General features: G+C 35.2%; 1 protein-coding gene across 7 annotated transcripts in view; it reads right to left on the reverse strand.

Annotated features, from left to right (window-relative positions):
• Cda5 (Chitin deacetylase-like 5) overlaps positions 1 to 17,759 on the reverse strand; it is a 454,673-nt gene that overhangs the window by 106,277 nt on the left and 330,637 nt on the right. For all 7 annotated transcript variants that reach the window (XM_081756025.1, XM_081756024.1, XM_081756027.1 and 4 more), the window contains exon 4: positions 14,633 to 14,708. In XM_081756025.1, the coding sequence (XP_081612151.1) occupies positions 14,633 to 14,708 (76 nt within the window). The remainder of the gene's footprint in view (positions 1 to 14,632; positions 14,709 to 17,759) is intronic.

A 17,759-nucleotide genomic window follows, 5' to 3' on the forward strand; every position in this document is an offset into this window, starting at 1 on the left:
CACATGCAGTGTTATATATTTTGAGGATACAGATGACGTGAAAAACGTCTCGACTGTACATAATGAACAGAATGTATTTCTAATCTATTACGAAGAGGTATTTTATGTATTACGTCCAACGGTTGAGGAAACGGGAGAACTCCGAAAAAACTCACGCACGTGGTGTGTGATTCGGATTCCACGTTAATCAGTAGGTCCACGTCTCATATAGCCTCGCTGCTGAAAGGGACGCTGAACTAAAATCAACTCAACTCATCACCATCGCCTCCATTAGCATAGCAGACATAGAAAGACAGACAGACCTTGTTGGCTTTATTGTTGGACGTAAAACTCTTCATTGTTTAAAGTTTTCGAAAGTGTTGTATTTAATAAAGACACTTTGAAATCAGTAACATGACATCTAAGGGGTAATATTCATACACGTAAAAGGAAACTTGAGTTCGACTCTTGACGGATTCCAAGATAATCTGTAGAATCATGTTTCGTATAGCTTCGAGATATTCTGATTCTTGAAGAATAGAATAGAATGAATTTTAAATGTAATATTTACCTGAATATAGTGATTAGCATTGTATTATATATTCGATAGCTAGTTATTTTAGTTACTATTACTGCTAGGAAATGTAGGGCTTTATTTGTTGCTCTTTAACATTACGGAAAGAAATCATAAACAGTTCCTTTATTATCCCACGTGATATTATCATCATGTTTCATTCTATGTACTAGTAATTCAGCTCTTTCTTTTGTTTTTTTATTAAAATGTAAATTTCCAAACCTAACCATAAGAACAGAAAAACGACTAAATGTAGAATGTTACACATGTTGATCGGGAAAACAATTGTGTACAATAAAGGAGAAGTTAACTTTGATTTTTCATGCTAAGTAAATATAGTTGTAGCATTTTGTTCAACAGCAAAGCTATACGAGTGAAAATTACTGTAGTATTTAAAGAGAAAACATATATATATATATATATATATATATATATATTACCAGTATAAGATAGGCGTACTTTTAAAGTTTAATTTATATTGTGATAATAAAATTGGTATCTTTTTATTTCAGGAAAAAGATGATGGCAAGCCCATGCACTAGTGCATTTACCGTTGAAGACTATTGTGAAGAAAAAATAAGAAAAAGGGGACAAAAAACGGCTTATTTTCTTTCATACGCGTGCCCAAATAATGAAAGGAAGCAAAAGTGGCACACATGTACTATATGTGTTAATTACATATTAATAAAACTATATCAAGAAGAAAAAAAGAGAGAAAGTACTGAAAAACTAATTTGTGGGTTAAAATGGGACTTAGAGGGGAAGTGCATAAATGAAGTAAGAGAAGAAAAAGAAGAGGAAGAAAGCAACAAAAGAAGAAAAACAGAAGAAAAAGAAATGGTTGAGGGAGAGGTAATTTTTGGCCTCCCATAAAAAAAAGAAAAAACTTGTAAAAAGATGTATATAGACAAATAATAATTATAAAAAAAAGAAAAAAGAAAGAAAAGAGAAAATGGCTTTGGTTATAATTTAGTGTTTTAGTTTATAATTATTCCTTGACATATCGATTAGTATTGGATATTTGTTGCTGACCGTAAAGATTTTTTCTTGTGTTTAACAATGGTTTCTAATTTTTAACTTTAAAGGTGTTTGTGTTTTTCAAAACAAATTTGAAGGGTAACCCATAGCGATAATTTTTCCCTCTTTGTGACTGTTTGCTCGTTGTTTTTTTAAAAAGACAACTATAAGGCTGTGGCAATGGATTTTGCAGCGCTTAAGGTATTGTATTGAACTGTTTTAGGAAAATGAAAAGTAAAATAATTAACTAAATTTGGGCGTTCTAGGAAACATCTGGTTTAACTTGAATATTTCTTTTAGGCGACTGCATACTTTTAAAATAAAGGACATTTACTTGATTTTCTCCAAGAGTTGTGGGTTTGAAACAAATTTGACATTGGTTTTACATTAAAGGTATTCTATTCTTATTATTACTTTTAAATATAACTTATAAGAATTGTGTTGTTAGGTTTTTCCAATATATTATTTTTACTAAAATAATATCTTAGCAAAATTTCTAACATACTTTCACTGTAATTTTAACAGGACTTCAATGTAATTTTAACAGGGTTTCACTATAATTTTAAAGATACATGAAAATGAATGATAAAGAATAATTCAAAGCAAATGAATGATGATCATGTGATTAAAGAATCAGTGAAACTTTGTTACTTGTGAGTAAATTACTTTAAATTATTTTGTTCTTTATAAAAGAATGGCTGAATCTAATCAGTAATTTTTAACAGGGTTTCACTATAATTTTAAAGATTCATGAAAATGAATGATAAAGAATAATTCAAAGCAAATGAATGATGATCATGTGATTGAAGAATCAGTGAAACTTTGTTACTTGTGAGTAAATTACTTTAAATTATTTTGTTCTTTATAAAAGAATGGCTGAATCTATTCATTTGAATAAATTTTGCTGTAAAGAAGAATGAGGAATTCTGAAACAAACTAGAATCTTTTATTGATAAAATTTTAAAATTTTTAAAATCTCAACAATAGCTTGAGAAGCTTTCACAGGTTACGCAAATGTATATTACAGATAAACAGTTTGTATGAGATGAGTACTAGTTAGGATTTAGATTATGTCTATTTAGCCTGTTACGTTTGAGGGATAACGTTTTGATGAGTTCGGGGAAATGGAAGGGACTTTCATATTATGTATTATTTGGACATTTGCCTGAACACAGAAAACTGTATAGGTGTTCAGTATAATTATAATAAGGGCATAAACACATCTCTTTTTGTTTCAGACAATTCTCATAGTTCGTGAAGAAAAAAATATTACTTTTAGATTTATTGCCATCGAATGGAGAAACTTTTCGGTACGAAAAGACAAAAGTCGTAAATCGACAAGTACATTTTTCAAATTCGAAATGAAACAGAAACAGACGTGTAGTATTGTCACTAATGTACCTTAAAAAAAACATGTTATGTTAAAAGAAAATGGCATGACAACGTTGATTTTCACTGAAGAATGGAAATACGAAGAAATTCTGTTAGGTGGAACGTTAAACTAAAAATATTTCATCTCTCTCTCTCTCTCTTTCTCTCTCTCTCTTATGAAGGGCATAATGTCTCAATGTTTGCGAAAACTATTACTTAACACAATATGATGTTCTTATTCCGTAGCAAATAGGAAAACTCAATTTAGAGGTACGTTCAAATCAGTTTAACGTACCACGACTATGTCCATTATAATGAGGGAGTTGGATGATTAAGACAAATGAATGAATGAATACTTAGTAGAATGAGAATGTATGAGTAGATCATGAAAACTCATGGACACGATGTTCGGAGATGAAACTAGGGGTTGCATGCACTTTGTCACAGTGCACGACAATTAGTAATAAGAAATTATAAGCTTATTTGATCGGTGATCGAACTAGGGACCGCATGCACTGGGTTGTGGAACAATGCTCTACTATACTAAGTAATCATATGAAAGAATAAGTCATTGCTTTATCACTGAGCCACACACACACACACACACACACACACACACACACACAAACTTTCACATATTTCTTACGTTCGAAACGTAAGAAAATATTTCAGTTTAACGTACCATGATTATGCTCATCATACAGATAGACAGACAGAAAGATATACACTTAGATATATTTACATTTATATTTCACAAGTATAGGGACAAATGTTTAGGGGTGTCAAACAATCATTGCATGAGTAATATAGTTTAATCTTTCATTCCAGTGGGTAAAACTCAAAGATTTCCCATTAACCTTGTTGACTTTATTGTGGGACGTAAAACTCAAAGATTTCATTTCAATGTTCAAAGATTTCATTTACAGACAGAAAGACAGACAGACCTTGTTGGCTTTATTATGAGACGTACAAATTCGTTTATATGTATGTGTTTTTAACGTTAGAATTTCATCTCTATGGAACACGGAAAACACAAAGCAAATACATTGTTTGGAGGGCATCTTAGCTCGGCGGACGTGTTTCTTAACATATTTTATACTTTTTTTTTCATCAGGGACATCAGTGGCTCACTGATAAAGCGTTCACTTCTGGTACATGATGAGGAGGGGTCCCAGGTTCAATATTCTGTTCCCGACAGATGAACTTTATAATGAACAAACACCGTGTACGTGGATTTCCTCTGGGCTCTCCCGGAGCGTTCACCTGTAATGCATGAAGCACCGTGTTCAAATTCTACTTCAGACAAGTGAACTTTGTAGTGTCCAAACACCGTATGATCGGGTTTCCTTGGGAGTTCTCCCGTTTCCTCCCACTTTCTTCACTTCATCATTTCTCATCATCACTTTCCCTCTCCAATAGTCTAGTAGTCAACTATAGGGCTAAAACTTTTTAACATACAATTAAATGTGTTGTACCTTTTATCATTCATTTGGTAGGGCTGAAGGTCAGTCTGTTACGAATCATCAAAACATTTGACAATGTTATCTTATCTGCTGCTCTTGAAACTAAACCATTTTAAGATGAGTTCAATGTACTAGCAAACAGAGAAAGAAAGAGACTAGCAAAACACACATTCACATATGTATCTGTGTTTTTTTTTATGGTTTGACGAGTATGATGGCTCAGTGATAGAGGATTTACATCCAGTATTTTGGGGGTCCCTGATTCGATCGCGGTTCACACCGTATGGACTTTCTGATAAATTCAAAAATCTACAAACACAACTTTCTTCATCGTAAACGAACGTTGTACTGTGATCGAAAAAAAAAGACGTCCGTACGGTTTCTTTTCAGATCAACCATTCTAAATGAAGTTTCTTAACTCCTAAAAGAGAAGTATCGGAATAACAACAACATTAGTATACTAATTTAAAAATCCTACCATATTGGTCGATCACAAAATACAAATTTTATGTGAAAATAATAAAAGATTTCAATTTCACTATATTATTATTATTATTATTAAATGCACTAGAATTACTACTACTACATTGGCCAGTATAAATGAAAAGTATTTTCTGCTTCTTTTTGAACAGAAGTCCACTTCATTGACATCCATCAACTTTAAAGTTCGTTTTTCCATCAAACTTGACTGTGTTTGTACACTATCCAATAAATCAGTCATAATTGAATCTATGAGTTTTTTGTTTATAGTCTGAAAACAAGCGGAATCAAATGTACAAGTTTTCTTTTCCATTCCATTAAAATTTCACTTAAATCCAAATACAAGGTCTTTAGCAACACGATTCACTTATTCAAATGTTCCACTTTTTAGTACAATACACAATAATTTGGCTTTCATTAAATTAAGACCTTATGCACCATTTAATATGACAAGGAGGAGAAACAACCATGTTTCGTCTTGTTTATATATGTCCTATACACTTACGATTATGATATCAGTTCAGTAAATTCAAGATCGTGCATGTTACGTCCAAATAAATTAATCTTCATTCCTTTATATATTAAACATATATTTCCATTTTTCCAAATACGATGCTAATGCATATGGAAGTTATACATAATAGCACATACGTAAATTATTTGTATAAATACATATTGATTTGATAACTTTAGAATATGTACATGTACTTTTTACAGTTATATACAAAGAAAAAGTATGTAATGGAACTTTATTCAAGTTTCACTTCAAATTGTACCATATTGAAAATTATGTTCCTTATTGCAACTTTTACTGGCATTTTTATGTATATCATCATTCGGAGCACTACGAAATACTTGTATATCAGGGCACTTTTCCTGTATTTGTTTAATAAAAGCATATCCCTTCTTAAAGTAAAGAAATGGACAATTAGGAAACCATTTCGCATGTTCTATCCATGGAACATCGTTATCAGTCCAATCTTTTAATCCACCAGCACAATAAAAGCATATAGTTTGGTCTCTTGTCTTCGTGTAAAAAAATCCAGCATCACTTAATTGATCCGGGCATTGTTTTGATGAAATAGGCCAGTGTTCGAATGTTCTTAAACGTAATTCCTTTGTACAATACTGATTATATTGAGGGGCAAAACATTTATATGCAACACTATATGGTAGTTCTGGCATTTGTTGGAATGGTATCCTTTCAGATACAGAATTTGGTCGCAGTTCCATTCTTAATCTTCCACTATTCGTATTTTTCTAATCGTCTACTTCAATGAAATCTTGCTTACGTTTCTATATTCAATTATGTTCGAAATCTATGGAAGTCAATATTATAAAGTAACTTATGATTTACACAGCCATGTTATTTCAGCAGATGATCAACAGAGACTAATGACACTATGCATACAAATATCTGTGCACACATGCATGATGGAGGAAGGGTGACGAAGAGGAAATCATGTTTTATCTTGTTTATTCATGTACCATACACTTACGAAAGACCACGATCGTTTGGGATCCGGGTTCGATTCTCGATGAGAAAGCAATCTTTTTTTTCTTCGCAGAAAATCTGGGAACTTCTATTCTTAGCATTACAAGATGGGTCTGGGGGGCTGAGGGGGGAATCTAGCTACCCAGTACAAGATGACTAGAAAAAAAATAAGACGAAAAGTTTTTTAAAAAATAAAATCTAATCTATATGCGAGGCACTGACATTCAGTGATAGAGTGATCACCTCACGGTGGATTATTCCGTGCGAGGATTAATTCATCTCTAAATCGTGAAGTCTCGCGTTCGATTCCGATGAGAGAACTTTCAAAATAAAATCATATTTAGGGTTCTGATTTGATTCTTAGTGAAAGAGCATTAAATATTTCTATTTCGTTCCTTTCCGTGAAGTACTGGTCTCGCGTTCGATTCCGATGAGAGAACTTTCAAAATAAAAGCATATATTAGGGTTCTGGTTCGATTCTTAGTGAAAGAGCATTAAATATTTCTATTTCGTTCCTTTCTGTCGTGAAACGAAGTGAAATTCTTTTTTTTTTCATGCAAGGACTAGTTCAACTTTAAAATCATGAAGTACCAAATTCGATCCCAGCTCCCTACCAAAGTAGAATTTTGTGTAAAGTCTTTATTTCATAAGTTAGCGAAGCTACAATCAAGGTTAGTTGTCTGCTTCACTTTCACTCCCAAAATAATAATAATAATAATATGATGCTGTATTTTTTAAATTTATTTTTATGGTTGATATTTATGTTTTAATACCACTTTGGTCCGGGTTCGATTCTCGATGATAAAAAGAGAGAGAAAGGGAGCATTGAACACTTGAAAGCATTATAGTGCTTCGAAATGAAGAGCTTCGAACAATGTACATATCATATGCTACGCTAAAACCAATACATGAAATTCTTTTTTTTTTTTCATGCAAGAATTAATTCAACTCTAAATCGTGAAGCACTGGTCTTGCGTTTAGTGTACAGGTTCGATTCTCGATGAGAAAGCATTGAATATTTTAAGACATTAAGTATGCTCTTCGCTATTCAATACATAATGAAAAGACGAAAATCAATCAATCAATTGGGAAGCTTCAAACTTGATATTCAATCAAATGGAAGCTTCGAACGTGATAGCCATCCAAGAGTATGAGCATAGTAACAACGTTCGCTTGCGTTCTTCGCAGGAGGGAGTGAAGTGGAAGGGTTTGGGGGGTTCAAATCCATAACGAAAAGACAAAAATCAATCAATCAATCAATTGGAAAGCTTCGACCATGATAACTAATAGAACTCTCATCCGTCCAAGAGCATTTAGCTATTCAATACATAGCGAAAAGCAAAAATCAATCAATCAATCAATTGGGAAGCTTCGTCGTCCAAGAGTATGAGCATAGTAACAACGTTCCCTTACGTTCTTCGTAGGAGGACGTGGAGGGGGTTTGGGGGTTCAAATTCATAACGAAAAGACAAAAATCAATCCATCAATCCATTGGGAAGCTTCGATCATGATTACTGATAGGACTCTGATCCGTCCAACAGTATGAGCATCCAAGACTATGAAGGCCAAGAGCATCTAGCTAACGAAAAGCAAAAATCAATCAATCAATTGGGAAGCTTCGATCATGATAACTGATAGGACTATGATCCGTCCAAGACTATCACCATAACAACAAACTGTTCTCATGGGGGTTCAGATAAACCAAAATTTTCCCACGCGCTTCTGTACTACCCATAAAAGGCTATGAACATAGCAACCAAAGGCTTGTCGAAACTTGCCTCCCACGTTCCCACGGCCAAAATTTTCCCACGCTTATGAAGGAGGGGATATCTACTGACATTACGTCACGATCGGGTGGTGCACCTTCAATGTAAATTTAACCTCACCAGCGGTATAGGACATGTCAATCAGGGGCGAAAATGGAATTCCAGAACCAAGGGAACGGACATTTATAACTACATACCATCTGGTTACGCCTAGAGACACAAGTCCAGGGGAACTGGAGCGCGAGCAAACTGTCGTAGGCGATTGACTAAAGCGTCAGTGTTTGATGCGGAATAAACAGTAACCAAACGAAATACAGATCCCCGATTACTGCAACACAATATCTGAAATATTACTTACTAAAAAAAGATAAAAAAAATCTATTAAACCTCAACATCAAAATCTTATGTCAAGGTCTGATGTCTTACTTATGTCTTCAGAAATAGAAAGACATAAATGAAGATGATGAAGGGGTAGTGTACGAAATCAAGTGTAAAAGAAAAACATGGAAAAAGCTTAAAGAGTAAAACTACATAGGGACGATGTGAGACCTAAAAGAGAGAATAACGATATATACAAACATGTTAAAAGAAACAGGACATGATAGAAATTGCAAAGGGTTTTAAGGTCTAGAGAAAGAGGATAGAACAATAATAAGAAAATGGAAAGAAGCGAGAAGGATCAAGAGAAATAGAAGTGAAAGATAAATGAACTGGATAATGGACTTCAAATACATGAATTATGGGATAGATTGTTAGAAAGAATGGAATAATAATAATCAAGGATATGAAAAATTATTAAGAGAAGCAATAAAATTATATGATAGAACATTGAATTGGGAGTAAACTCCAAAATTAACTGATATTTGGAATAATTTGTTAAAATAATAATAATAGAAAAGTGAAAATAATAATCTATTATATAAAAGAGAACGCACAAATCCTTTGTTAGCTCATCACGCTAATACGGCTGAACCAATTTCTTTCATTTTTGGGGGGTTATTAGGATTTGGACCCTAGATGGTTTTTATCATATCACTTTAATTTTTAATTACCAGTGTCTTGAGATAATTGACCATTCAAGTGTCCATAACGTACAAATCCTTTGTTAGTTCATCATAGGTATAAAAATAAACGTATTTATATGCAACCCGCATGACCGTGTCACTCGGCGGGTTAACATAAATGACAGGCGCTATAATGTTAACATTTACTGCAATTTGAAAGCGAAAAAGTAAAAATTATCTAAGTAACAAAGTTTATTGCGTTCCGGGGTGACCGCAGCGAAGCGGGGTGAACGCTGCTAGTGATTATATAAAGCAGTTATACTAAAAGTTTAAAATTTATAAAATGAAACAATTGAAATTATACAACAATATTAATTTAATGTTATGAAGATATTTCTGTCAGTTAACGTCTGATGAAGATAACGTTAAGTTTTTGAACTATAACGACTTCATTTAATAAATAAGTATATACTCTGGTCAGAAAAGCATTAATTGTTGAAGATAATAGTAAAAACAAAAATATTCAGAACATGTATATAAGGACATCAACGAATTTAAGAAAGTTTATCAACCTCGTGCGTATATATTAAAGAAAGTGAACGACACGCGGTTATTATCTTTACGGTTATGGATAATATTTTGAACAGATGGAAAGAGTTTTTTTTTTTTGCCCAAAAATAATGTACGTAGAAAAAGAGAAATGCATAGAGCAGAGTCGTATATTCCAGAGCCTAAACTACCAGAAACAGAAATTACTGTAAAGAAGTTAAAGAAACACAAATCCCCGGGTGTAGACAAAATTCCGGCTGGGTTAGGGGAAAAGATGTGGAACGAAATACACAAACTCATTCTCTTCATCTGGAACAAGGAGGAATTACCACAAGAATGGACAGAATCAATCACTGTTTCAATTCCCAAGAAAGATGACAAAACTGATTGTAATAATTGTTGAGGCATCTCTCTTTTTGGTCAATATCCTGTAAAATTCTATCAAACATACTGTTAGCAAGATTGACCCCAAACGCAGATGAAATTAATTGAAATTATTAGGGCAGATTTAGGCGAAATCGATCAAATATCGACTAGATATTTACCATTCCTCAAACACTCGAAAAGAAATGGGAATACAATACTTCAGTACATCAATTATTTATTGAATTCAGAAAAGTCTACGACTGTTAGGAGGAAAACATTGTACAAAATGCTTACCAACATGGAATACAAGAAAAGCTAGTTAGATTGGCTAAGGTGTGTTTAAATAATTCTCAAAATAAACTCGAAGTGGGAAAATACTTGTCCACGAGTATTCACATCGAGAAGGGCCTGAAGCAATGTGACGCTACCATTATTACTTAATTTTCTTCTAGAATATGCTTTAAGGAAAATCAAAGATAGCAACCAGAGCTTAGAACTGAATTGTACTCACCAGATTATAGCTTATACTGATGATGTAAATCTGATAAAGAATGATATGAAAAAAATCGAAGAAAATGCAGAGGTTTTCTTAAACGCCTGTAGGGCCATGGGTTTAGAAGAAATGCAGAGAAAACTAAATACATGGACTTTCGCCGTGATCGTAATGCTGCAAATTATGGATACGTTAAATCATCAAATAACACTTTCGACAAAGTGGATACTTTCAAATACCTAGGATCAACACAAATAGACTAAAGTCAAATCCATTAAGACAAGACATTAAATGTCGACTGAAAGCAGGAAATTCGTATGATTATTCAGTTCAAAATATTTTGTCTTCGCGAATCATGCCGAAGAATTTTAAGCTTAAAATATATACTAAAACGATAATTATGCCTGTTGTACTGTACGGTCGCGAAACATGGTCGCTTACTTTGAAGAAAAAAAGCAAACTGGAAGTATTCGAAAATAAAATCGTAAGGTGAATATTCTGACCCAAGAGGAACGGGAATGGGGAATGGCGGAAACTTCATAACGAGGAACTGCTATTTTATATGATTTACCTAACATTGTTAGGGTCATTAAGTCTAGAAGGGTCAGCTGAGCAGGTCATGTAGCCAGAATGTAAGAAAGTAGATATGCTTTCAATATTTTAACTGGAAATCCAAATAAGAAAAGTCCATTGGGAAAACATCTTCACAGAAGGGAGGACAATATTAAGATGGATCTCGCAGCAATAGGAGTACAAAGTAGAAATCTGATCCAGTTGGCTAAGGATAGAAATCAATGGAGAGCTTTTGTGAATGCTACATTGAGCTTCCGGGTTCCATAGGCCATAGAGTTAGTTAGTTAGTTCATTTTCTAACTGTAATCGTAGCCAAATGCTACTCGGATTCAGTATATGCACGTTTCCAACAGTTCTAAACCAAACACTATTTCTCCTCACTTTCAATGAAATCAAGAGGGCTTAGCAAATATTATATATATATATATATATATATATATATATATATATATATATATTTGACCAATGCTATGTAACAAGATTTGCCATTTATGAATTCCATACCCTAGAAACAACTATGAAAAAACAGAAGGGCTGAAAAGAGGACACTACTAAAAAGTCCCGTGTTTTAGCTATTGATTTTGTTCCCCAAACGTAAGACGGAGTCCTGCACTTTGAAATTTCATTAAGGCGCCTTATTTCCAGATGCAATATAATGTCAATGTACACAAGATATTTTCGATCGTCAATTCTGTTTCCAGTCTCCAGTAATATGAGTAGTACGTAGTGGATTGATTTGATTATTGAGAACTTAAAATGCACCTAAAAGAGAAAGGTTAAGTTTTCGTCCGAGGGGATATTTATTACTGGGCGTTTACTACAGAGTATATACGACGTAGAAAGAAAACCATTCGTCGTGAAGTAAAGACAATGATGTTGCAGTAATAAATAATAGTTAGAGGTGTATCGCATTTTACGATGCAATATTTCGTTTGCATCGCATTATTGTGATTTTGTATCGAAAACTGCGATGCGATATCGATTTAAAAACGCTTATATATATATATATATATATATATATATATATATATATATATATATATATATATATATATATATATATATATATATATATATATATATATATATATATCGTATGATGCCATAATTATGCATATGATGTTACAAAGGCTGCGGTAAATAAACTAGCAACATAAATTGAACATAGAATTGAACAAAAACACGTTATTGTCATACCTTTCATTACAAGAATTTTAATCTGTTCTCCATGGCATGGTCCTCCAATGCATTACAGTATTCAAGTCGATACATGCCTGGAGACGAAGAGCAGCGTTATAACAAGCAGCTTGATAGACCCGTACTGGTATTCTGTGGAACTCTTCTCCGATAGCTTCCCGTAGTTCGGCCAAATTACGTATGTGATGTTGATACACTTTGTCTTTTAAAACACCCCATAAGAAAGTCAGGTGGTGGCAAATCGGAAGATTGAGCCTCTGCGTAATTGTTTGTTGCAGAATACAAACGCATACGCTGCTCTAGAGATAGCCGTTCCGCCATCTTGTCTAACATGCACTAACGGTTCTAAGTCCAGTGACCGTTATCTCCACTCTGAGGCTACACAGTGTTGACATATCTAAACTTTTTTGTCCAGAATTACAAATACTACAGTCAGTCAAATATCCTGTACATAAGTATCCCCATCAGGAAGTCGCGGTCGGAAAGAGGGATTGCCGTCGTTGACGGTGGCGGGTCGCCGGAGGCACCCGTACGCGGCGGCACGATGATCCACTTGTTCAAAGTTGCCGACCTTTTGCCGAGGCTGCAAGCGGTCAAATATCGTAAAATAAAATGCCCTTTACCGACTGTTGCCGACCGTCAGAGTCAGCAAAACAATCGGTAAGGCCTCTTTCCGACCCTCTGCCGACTCCTTATGCCGGCCTTTATTCGACGGCGGTGCCGGTGCATTCACTGTGCCTTTACTGCTGTTAGCCGACTGCTCGGCAAGGCAACTTTCCGACGGCGGCGCCGGCGTAGGTAATGCTCATTTCCGGCTGTTTGCCGACTGCTTGGCAAGGCAACTATTCGTCGCGGTCGAAAACCTCGCGGAAAGGCGCCGGTGTCCGGCGCCGGCAATCCGACCGCGGCATCTGGTCGGCATGAACAAATTGTTCGACTATAGGCGGCAGGATCCTGATGGGGCTTGGCCATCCTGATATATACTTTTTAATTTAATTTATTTTTAAAATTTAACCCGGACTAATTTACTTTTACATATTTTACATGCGTTTACGTATACTTGACTATCTACCAAAAAGTCACCGGTCAGTCTGCTAGGACATCCCCGTAAGGAATCCAGAGCAACCTGCACGACGCCAGTCATTTTGTTTCGGTGCAGAAGGCATTATCAGTGATTGTGCGTCATGCGAGGAGTCAGTTTGATTGAGAATGACGCACAGACAAGAACTTAGTGAGTTCGATAGGGGAGTCATCATCGCCCGTCATATTGCGGGTTTGTCGAATTGTGCCATTAGTGCCCAATTACGCCACTCAAAATCAATGGTGGGTGATGTAATCCTGAAACGCAAACGTCACGGTGTCACCAGTGTCCCTAAACGGCCCGGACGACCCAAGAGATTGACGGACAAGGACCGGAGAGTGCTAAAACGAGCGGTATCTAGCAATCGCCATCAAGCTATATCTGCAATCCACCATGAGTTCACACTGAATCGGGCACATCAGTTTCACTGAACACTGTCAGGACAGAACTGCATGCATTTGGTTTCCATCGTAGAGCAGCTGCTCAGAAGCCACACATCACTCTAACGAACAAAGCCAGGAAGTTGGCATGGTATAAGGCTCATCACCCTAGACCAATGGAAACATGTGTTATGGAGTGATAAATCACGCTACACGTGTTTCATGTCAGATGGTCGGGTGTAGGTGTGGAGACAACACGCGGAACGCTTCTTACCAGACTGCATTGTGCCAACAGTGTACTTTGGTGGTGGTGGTGTAATGGTGTGGGGTGAATTTTGTTGGTCCGGCCTAGGTCAGCTTGTTGTTGTGCCTGGTAACATGACGAGTGCAAATGATCTGGATATTTTAAACATTTCAGCGCTTCCCACATTGTGGACATTCTTTGGAATGGACCCATGTTACTAACAGGATGATAATGCACCTTGCCGTAAAGCTGCCAATTTTATGTCGTGGTATGACGAGAACAATTTGCAACGACTCCAGTGGCCTGCTCAATCACCTGATTTGAATATCTGTCGAATGAATTGAAGCGGCGTTTAAGGTCCATACCGACTTGTCCAAAGTCACCTGCCGCACTTTGAACCGCCTTGCAGGAGGAGTGGGCTGTCATCCCACCTGATACCTATCAGCATCTGGTGGAAAGCCTTCCTCAGAGGATACATGGTGTGATCCAGACCAAAGGAGGCCCGATCCGATATTAGGTACGTCATGATTTCTTTCATTACGAAAATTGTGGGGTGACCGGTAACTTTTTTTGGTAGATATTGTATTAAAAAAAACTTACTTGTTGTGCTTTAGAGAGCTCATCTTGGTCTTGAGTTCGAGTCTGAATGGTGACCGCAACAGGAGAAGGAGAAGGTCTGCAAAGAAAGAGAGAAAACAATCAATATAATAAAACTTAAATGTCATCTTTAAAATATCAACAATTTTAATCATATATTCCAGAAAGACGATATAGTTCGTTTCTTTAGATTGGTAAGCCAAAGATGAATTTTGAGTTTATTAGTTCTATGTTAATGACAAGAAAATATTTAAATTATTATGCTGTTTACTGTTATATTACAAGTAGTGTGTGTCATTTCAGGAGTATCGTACTGTTACAGATGTGTGTCGTTAAAAATATGTGGAATGTTCAAATAAGATTTCCCCTCACATTAAAGATGAAAGTGATCAAGTTGTAATTAATGTACGTAGGACATTGAAATTTTACTTAAATATATATTTATATATATCTCTATAAGAAAAATTTCATCTTTTAACATTTTCTGTGTTACAGGCGCTTAAGGTGCCTAATCACTGCGAAATTAAAATGCTGCTAATTTCACAGTAATTATGTGATATCTTGAAATAGATACAAGATAATCGGCATGTGGAACAAGAACGCGCTAGACAATATTATTTTGTATGAGACACCGTTATCACGAGTCACCTAGTAGCTTTCCGTTTGCTGCCATTTGCAAACGCGAAAATAAATGCCGATTTTCTAAATGGCTGGAAATCGAAAGCAGATAAGTGAGTTGTGATAACGGTATCTCATGTAAAATAATGTTGTCTAGCGAGCTCTTGTTCCACTTTTTGATTATATTTTATCTCTTTCAAGATATCACATAATTACTGTGAAATTAGCGGTATTTTAATTTCGCAGTGATGGGGCCCTCTAAGTGAAAGAAAGTGTAAAGTAGTGTAAAACTGAATCTCGAGTAGTTATTAAGATAATACAGTGCTTCTATATACATGGGAACAGTATATTCCAGATGCTACTGAGGGAGAAATATGCGTGATTGGTTTCTTCGGCTCTTTATATAGAGGCTATCATCGGAGATACACCTAATATATCAGCACCAATTGTAATCCGTACCATGAAGTGTCTGGGTCATCATCTGTGCCAAGGTTGGACCAACGAAGTCGTAAGAAAATGGTCCAAATTTACTGAACACTCAGTGTATAAAAATTTTCTTGTACGCCTTATATGTGGAGAACTACATATAGTGTAGCCAAACCCAAACTATCACTTAACTCAGTATGATGTGATTATTCCGTAAAAAATATGAAAACTCGATTTAAGGGCATTTAAAAAAATGTGCCCTCTGATCCAAAAACTAGCTATTGGCCAAGATCGCAATCTTCTGATCCATTTTTTTTGGGGGGAGGGGATAATTCCTAAAATTCTTGTTAATTAAAACTGAAGGTTGAAATTGACTTAAGGTTAAAATACTGGAAAAGTTACACTTTGTTCTGAATCTTAAAGACTGAATTAAGTGTTTCTTTATAATCACACTTCACATGCAACTTACTTTATGAAACGGAACTAGCATTCATGTCTATGTGGCAAGATAGCCTACATTTTTAATATTTCTGTAGAGCGCCAAAGTTGAGGTTCCAAAATAAGAGCTAAATGTATCACATGTTTAAATACATTATTATTATCCAATTACTACGAGAGCCTAAAGTGTTGTAAAAAGTGTTAGTTTTAATAACGACGTGGCACGCAAACCAATAAGGAAGTGAAAACAGTCAGTGATACAATTATTTTCTACTACGAATGGAACATGTTGGATTGTCTATGTTCTAAACTGGGTTTACGGGGAAATTAAAAAAAAAAATCTGGGAATATTTTTGTGTGCTAAAAAGAGAAAGAAGTAGTACGTGGAGATTTTAATAGAACCTATTTTATAAAGTTCTTTGTTAACTTAAATTTGAAGTACCAGCAATTTCAAACTTCTTTGTAACAAATGAAGAACTTCAATTTCACAAAGACCATAAATACTTTTCATTACGTACAGATCTCGGATCTATGAGTTTTTTTTAATGCACAATAGTGTAATGTAAACGACAGATACGTTAATGTAGTTGTATCAGGGGCGTCATTTGGGGACAGTAGGGGGAATTGGCTACCCCTCTTGAACTTGAGGGGTCCGAACTTTAGAATCGATTATATATTATGATCACAAAAAAAAAAAAAAAAAAGAGACGTGAAATTCTTATGTCGGTGCAACATCTTGCCCCCTCCTGCCCGGCAAAATCTGAAATGATGCTACTAAGATGTACCCTTGGAAGCTTCACAGGTGTATTGAAATCGCAATCTCTCTACATAAAAGAAGTCCTGAATGAATGATTGATCAACATCCAGACCAAGTTGCTTAAGCCAGAAACTTGAAATTTGGACAGGGCATAGGATTTGTGGTGTAAAGACCCTTGGTAATTAGACGGAAAGGGAGGGTAAGAGGTGTGAAAATTATTATCTTAAAATGCCCAAATCCCGGAATCTCTGAATGTTAGAGATATAAAATTTTGGTATATGGTAGGGATGACCATTTCCGGAACTTTTGCTATCCGGAAAGTAAAATCGGAAAAATTCCGGAATTCGGAAAAGTTCGGATTTCGGAAAAATTCCAAAATTTGAGAAAAAATCTGGAATTTAAAAAATCCGGAATTTCCTAAATTCCGGAAAATGAAATATCCAATTCCGGAAAATTTTGGCCATCCTATTATATGGGCTTCTCACTCAAGTCACCATATTTTATTATATATATATATATATATATATATATATATATATATATATATATATATATATATATATATATATATAGGACCGGATACAGGATTTTCTGAGGGGGGTGCACCAATAACTATCAGTACATTTAAATCAATTTTTTTAAAATGCCTTTAGGCATCTGTGATGTGTATGAGGAACTGACAAACTATTGTGTTTAGCAAAACCGCTTTCTTTTAAGTCCGAAACGGAAACGACATGAAATTTTACGAAAGTATTGCTATTTCCACTCCCAGTTTCTCACTTTAGATAGTGTATATTCAGAACGGAGGGGGGTGCACGTGCTCCGGTTAACCCCCTAAATCCGGCCCTGTATATACATATCCACATGCCTCCGGTCTCTTCATCGCAATCT

Source organism: Thermobia domestica, chromosome 4 (genome assembly GCF_964235325.1).
Source record: "Thermobia domestica chromosome 4, izTheDome1.hap1.1, whole genome shotgun sequence".
NCBI lineage: Eukaryota > Metazoa > Arthropoda > Insecta > Zygentoma > Lepismatidae > Thermobia > Thermobia domestica.